The sequence below is a fragment of the Pavona decussata genome, unplaced genomic scaffold, assembly GCF_977016875.1.
Source record: "Pavona decussata unplaced genomic scaffold, jaPavDecu1.1 SCAFFOLD_88, whole genome shotgun sequence".
Lineage (NCBI taxonomy): Eukaryota > Metazoa > Cnidaria > Anthozoa > Scleractinia > Agariciidae > Pavona > Pavona decussata.
Window position 1 is genome coordinate 855,001 of NW_028145505.1, and position 5,729 is coordinate 860,729.

Here is a 5,729-nt window from a genome sequence, read left to right on the forward strand (position 1 = left end):
ATATTTATGCCATTTTACCATAGCTTTATAGAATTTCATTGTCTTTGAGTCAATAAAAATGGTTCCATTTCCCGAAGTGCGGGAAACCACCAGGTTCCCTTGACGCAGCTTAAATGGCCTTGAAAATGCGGAGGATGTCGCTTTAAATCCACCTCGCCACAGGCTCAGGGAAAATAAAACATCTCATGCTAAAGTAGGTTAATACTGCGTATAATTTCTTCCTCGCGTACAAATCATGAACATTTTTGCTTTGAGGCTAGGCTGGGGAAGAATTTTACTGATTTGCTCTTTAACTAACTTGGTTTCCCGGCTTTGCTATTTCTTTTAATGGCAAAATCAATGAATTGAAAATGAATTGAATTTTAGAACATAGAGGGCAAAATTACTTAATACTGATTGGTCGAAACAGAGGGCATTTTTTTCTTAATTTTCCTAACTAACTTGGTTTCCCGGCTTTGTTATTTCTTTTATAACATAGAGGGCAAAATTACTGAATGCTGATTGGTCGAAACAGAGGGCATTTTTTTTCTTACTTTTCCTTTCACCGAGGGCGAAATTACCCACTCCTAATTAGTCGAGCGGCGAAAATACTTGCTCCTTATTGGCTGAGCACGCCATTTCAACATTTAGTTGGTTTCTTCATTTTGTGACGCGACAACAACGACTTCTTTAAGGTTCTTTGGATTTTGACTTGTTAACCCAGATTGTTTGTACCAAAAATACTTGGAAATCAAGTGCTACAGCTACAACGGAAATTCCTGAAATTCCTAAAGATGAACTTTCGTTTCTTGTTTGTGTGAAAAGCTCAAAACTTGATAGGATTTGTTTGGTTGAAAAACTGAAATCATTCACAGCTGCGACCAAGTGCTTTCACCTCGCTACAGCTTCTTCCAACGAACGATAACCGAACAATAATAACAGTGCCATTTTGATGGGAGGAAGAAGCAGGTCTAATTCAGTGGAAGAAATTACTCTACAAGTTCCTTCTTTGGACCCACGGTTTGCTATTTTTATTGATCTGTAATCGTGTGATTTTCAAGTGGTAGAAAGCTTCACAGTGCAGGTGAATCAATATTATTGATGCTTAACATTTGGTTTAATTGTTGTTACTTTGCTCATAAATTAAACTTTTATTTTCTCTTAATTACATGTATATAGCAATCAACTTTTCTCGTTTTGTCTGTTTTATACGCAAAGAAACAAGTGATTGTTATTATTATTATTATTTTTTACTTACGGGTGGGTGTTTTTACTCCGGGCCGGGGCTGGATGTTTTACGAAGTGCCTTGATAGTTTTAAGACAATTTTGCCGTCTATGTTATAAACACGTAACCACAATGAGTCCTCGTAGAATTAAGGATTAATTTTCACTTGTATTTTCAAAGTTTTAGCCAATTGCCCTCGTCGCTGCGCGACTCGGGCGTGCGAAAACTTTGAAAATACAAGTGAAAATTAATCCTTTATTCTACTCAGCCACATGGAATTACACGTATTTTAAGAAACAACTCGGCCCTTCCCTCCTCAAATGGCGTGGAATTGTTATTACAATCGATTTTTTGGCTTTTTAGCTGATAGGTGTTGCTGGGAAACCTATCCTTCATTAGTTTTAGCTGTAAAATTGAACTGTATAAGACACGGCTCTCTGTGACTGAGGGAGAATCGGCAGTCCACCCCACCCCATCTCCACTATAATTCAAAGAATGTTGAAGCTATAAAAATATTTATACGTCAGAAAATGTTTCCCTAGACATAAAAAAAAATTACATGACGTCATATAACGGAGGAATTATGTCATAAATTCTAAACGGAGGCCATCTTGGATTTTAAGATCTTGACCAATACTTAAAAAGCCGCAACTTGAACGAAAATGTGGTCAAAACTAATAGAAAAGCACTAGAATGATGTAAAGACACGACTGCTACTTTTTTCTCACCAGAGAAATATTCGTAATTGTGACAAAAAAATTGCCTGTCAAGTTTGGAAGAAAAAAAAAACGGAAAAGAAACGGAATACCTTGAGTAGGATCGCACAATTCATGACAGTGTTGCACGCACATGTTTGTTTGATTATCACGCATCGTGTCTCCTTTGCAGTCGGCATTGGTCAGTCGACGTGACACTATGTGTGCATCAACCACCTGCAAAGGCTTTTCTCCATTTCCAAATGAATAGAAACGGACAAATAAGGGGTCATCTCTGTCAATCATTGTCAGATACACATCACCACTCCCAGTCGTACTCAAGCTTTTCCCATACTCAATCACAGTGCTTTTCGGAGTCTCTTTCAGGCAGACAAAGTAGGACTGGTAGAGTATGGCAGCACCCAAGCCAACTGCATTGACATCAACAGTGGAAACCATAAGCTTTTGAGACTGAAAATGTTTAGACAACATTTATGGTAGTTAGAACAAAAACTTTTTAATGTAATTATTGTATTTTGCTGTTCCGAATTATAGTTATCCTTCCATCTTATCTAATTAGTGTTATTGCATTATTAAGGATTTTCTTACTTTGGAAGTTTCTCTTGTACAATGAGGTCCAAGGGCTTTTCATATACCACCGTGGACTGGTTGTCAATACTTTGCATAATCACGCTTTGGATATGAGTTAAAGATATAGGTGGCTTTAATCATTCATATTTATTCAGCGCGAGTAAAATAATTTTTTTATTAAGAACAACAGAAGTATTGGTAGACCTTAATTTACTTTTGCTATTAAGACTAGAAGACGATTTAATAGCCGCTTATTCTTGGGCATTTTACAATGGCTGATGCTTTATGACCGTTCAGCGAATCGATTCTCTGAAAACGCATTATGCAATGATCTACATTTCATAACTAGCGTCTATCTTTCAACAGTAATTGATCGATCGATCGATCAATTGATTATAAATCAAATAGTCCATATTTCCAATTGCCAAAAGAAAGTCAAGTCTTTTGAACGGCTACGAGAGCTACTTTGTGTTGTTTTCTATAAACCTGCATTTCTTAGACCTCCAGTGGGGATTCCTCAACCAGGAAGTAAAATATTAAAGGGACTATGTCAGCTGGGGGACATGCACATTGGAGTCCGGTTGAGACTAATTTGCATATAACTCGTCGAGGTATTATTGTTAGTCTGCCATTGCGTCCGTCGTGTCGATCGCACCTTCCCACGCACGGAGATACGTTTTCACGTTCCTGCTTTTCCAAGCTTAGGGAAACAGACTGTGCTATCGTTGAAAGTGTATCACACGAGTTAAGTTAAACCGCTTGATTCGCGTTTTATATGTGCTGTCTGATGTAAATTATCGGTCAGCTTACCTTTGCCAATACAATGATCAATAATGACACGTGCGAGTTCCTTTTGTTTATATGCCGATCCTTGCAATTGCAACTACTTGTGCTCGAAAAACTACGTCCAAAACCCGCGGTTGCCCCTGCAAAACTACGAAATTACACTGCACGTAACTGATTTATTTACACACACAATTGTGGCACGAAGAGAAAGTTGGCTTCTCAAAACAATCAACGCAGTATTTGTATTCATGTCGGATTTACACTCATCGTTTGTCAATGCATTCATAGCAATGTTGAGGTCAAGCGAGGTCAAATAAAACTAGTAACTATCCAGGCAAATCCTTCGATGCCCTCGATTCCAAACTTTATGTTTTGTGCCGTTGCTGTCGTATATTCTTTTTCGGCCGCAGCCAGAACGACGACCGCCGCGAATCGACATCGCAAATCCACGTTAATGGAGCTCCAAGAGCAAACGATTTCAGAAATATTGCAACAAGCAGCTTCTGTAATTACTGAGGAACGTTCGTAAATAAAATATTTAGCTAACTTTCCAAAGGTGAACGCGATTCAGGCATATGAAAAGGGCTTCCGTTTCCTGAACTCTCCGACGGTATTTGAAAAAGTTGGGCCAACGATTTCAAAGTAGTTCTATCAACGCACGGACTCTAATGCGCATGTCCCCCTGCTGACATAGTCCCCTTAAGCATACATGCACACATACATATCTTTCACGCCCTTTTTATCCTCCTCAATGGGTCTTTCCACGAACGATAATAAACAAGGGGGAAAAGAGAATTATTTATATTAAGTTTTATTTTAAATTTAATTTAAATTTAAATTTTACTATATTCTTTTCATTAAGTTTTATATTATGTAAAACTGTAGCAAAGAAACTGACCTTAAATATCCCCACACCATAAGGAGAGATCTGGACATAATACCATGTGTTCTTGTTATTTGGAACTGCAGCAAATATGACGAATATTGTTCCTTGAGAAGTTGCTGTAAAGTGAAGACATTTTCCTTCATCGTTGCTTGGGTCAAAACGTAGTACGTTGGACCACTTCACGTTGCATGGAAGATAGCCAACCACCGTCTCCAGTTGGAAGATGTGTTCAGATGGCCATTCCACGTGTGCTATCAGCGTACCAATCGTGTTGTTGGTCAATTTCGGAAAGCTCTCCTTAGAAAACTCGAGGTCTTCCTTCGCGAGTGTGAGAAAACCACTCTCATTATTGTACGTTAAGAGCAATCCAAGTATGCAAATCTTTTTGTGTTTTAGGCTGCCATGGTTACAACCTGTCATGTAATTAATGTCATCCCCACTGTCACCAACAAGCCATTCACCTTTGAAATACCTCACATATTTCTCATTTTGACGCGATAAATCCACTGGGCCATTAAATGATCCCAATTGCAGACCTTCGTTTGTGTCGAAGATAACCAGAAAAGTGGCTCCATTTTCGACCATCTCTTTCCAGCTTGGCTTGCCTGCTTTTTTTTGAAAATTGTAGTTTTCTGTCTGACATCCAGGTTTTCCAGCTGGAAGGATGATATCAGAAGTAGAAATAGGACCCTAGAGTTTTTGGTGTTGAATATAAAGAAAACATAAATTACCTGTTTTAACGAGGTGTATGGATACCGTAGAGAAAATAACATCTTATAGACTATTACAGATTGTCACTCAGTTGAGTCTAAGTAGCTTAAATTTATTACGCGACGTGAAAGTGGTCAACCTCGGAGGCCGCAGAAAAACTTCCAACACACAGTGTCCATGAGGAGAAAATGCCCCGGTGGATATCACTCATTGCGAATAAACCTTCCATTTGTTGTTGCTTTTTATATTTCTATCATTTATGTTGTCCTGTCTTTTTTTCACTTTAAGGTCAAATCTGGCTCCAGAAATGCTAGTCTCACTAACTTTTGTGTGGATAAATTTAGTGGTGAACAATAAAAACAATATCGTTTCTTTCTTCGAACTATTGGTTGATGGTTGCCTCTTGGAAAGTTTCATGCTTCGCGAACTAATGCTTGTTTTAAGAGCAACAAATATTCGCAAGGCAACAATCATTATTCCGTGCAAATAGAAGGATTTGATATCGAACAAAATGCCAATGCTATTTCATAATTAGCTGCAGAATGTACAAGAGCATGATAACCTTTATAATATGTTACCTCCTCCATGTAGACTGCAATTGCTCTTTCAAGACTATTCCTCCTCCGGTCGATCAAGTTAACCAAAGTGTCACGGTTCATGTATGGACAAAACTTCTTTATTATTGTTCCATTGACTTTGACCTCATAGTAGTATTCGTTTGTCTCTGGATCTCGCTTCTTGTTAGCGGTATGTGCTTCACATCCCCAGTCTCTCTCTTCATCAGTAAACAGGGACGAAGGGTTGAACTTTAAAAGATCTGTGATTGGCGCTACCATAAACTTGAAAGGCTTTGGA

The 5,729-nt window shown here is 38.4% G+C and overlaps 1 protein-coding gene across 1 annotated transcript in view; it reads right to left on the reverse strand.

Moving 5' to 3' along the window:
• Window positions 1-5,722, reverse strand: part of LOC146474584 (uncharacterized) — a 37,150-nt gene extending 31,428 nt beyond the window's left edge. Inside the window, exons 1-3 of the mRNA XM_085116924.1 lie at window positions 5,453-5,722; window positions 4,176-4,853; window positions 2,014-2,371 (exon numbers count right to left, since the gene is read on the reverse strand). Coding sequence (XP_084973050.1) covers window positions 2,014-2,371; window positions 4,176-4,853; window positions 5,453-5,710 — 1,294 coding nt within the window. The 5' untranslated portion in view covers window positions 5,711-5,722. The remainder of the gene's footprint in view (window positions 1-2,013; window positions 2,372-4,175; window positions 4,854-5,452) is intronic.
• Between the last annotated feature and the right edge of the window lie 7 nt (window positions 5,723-5,729).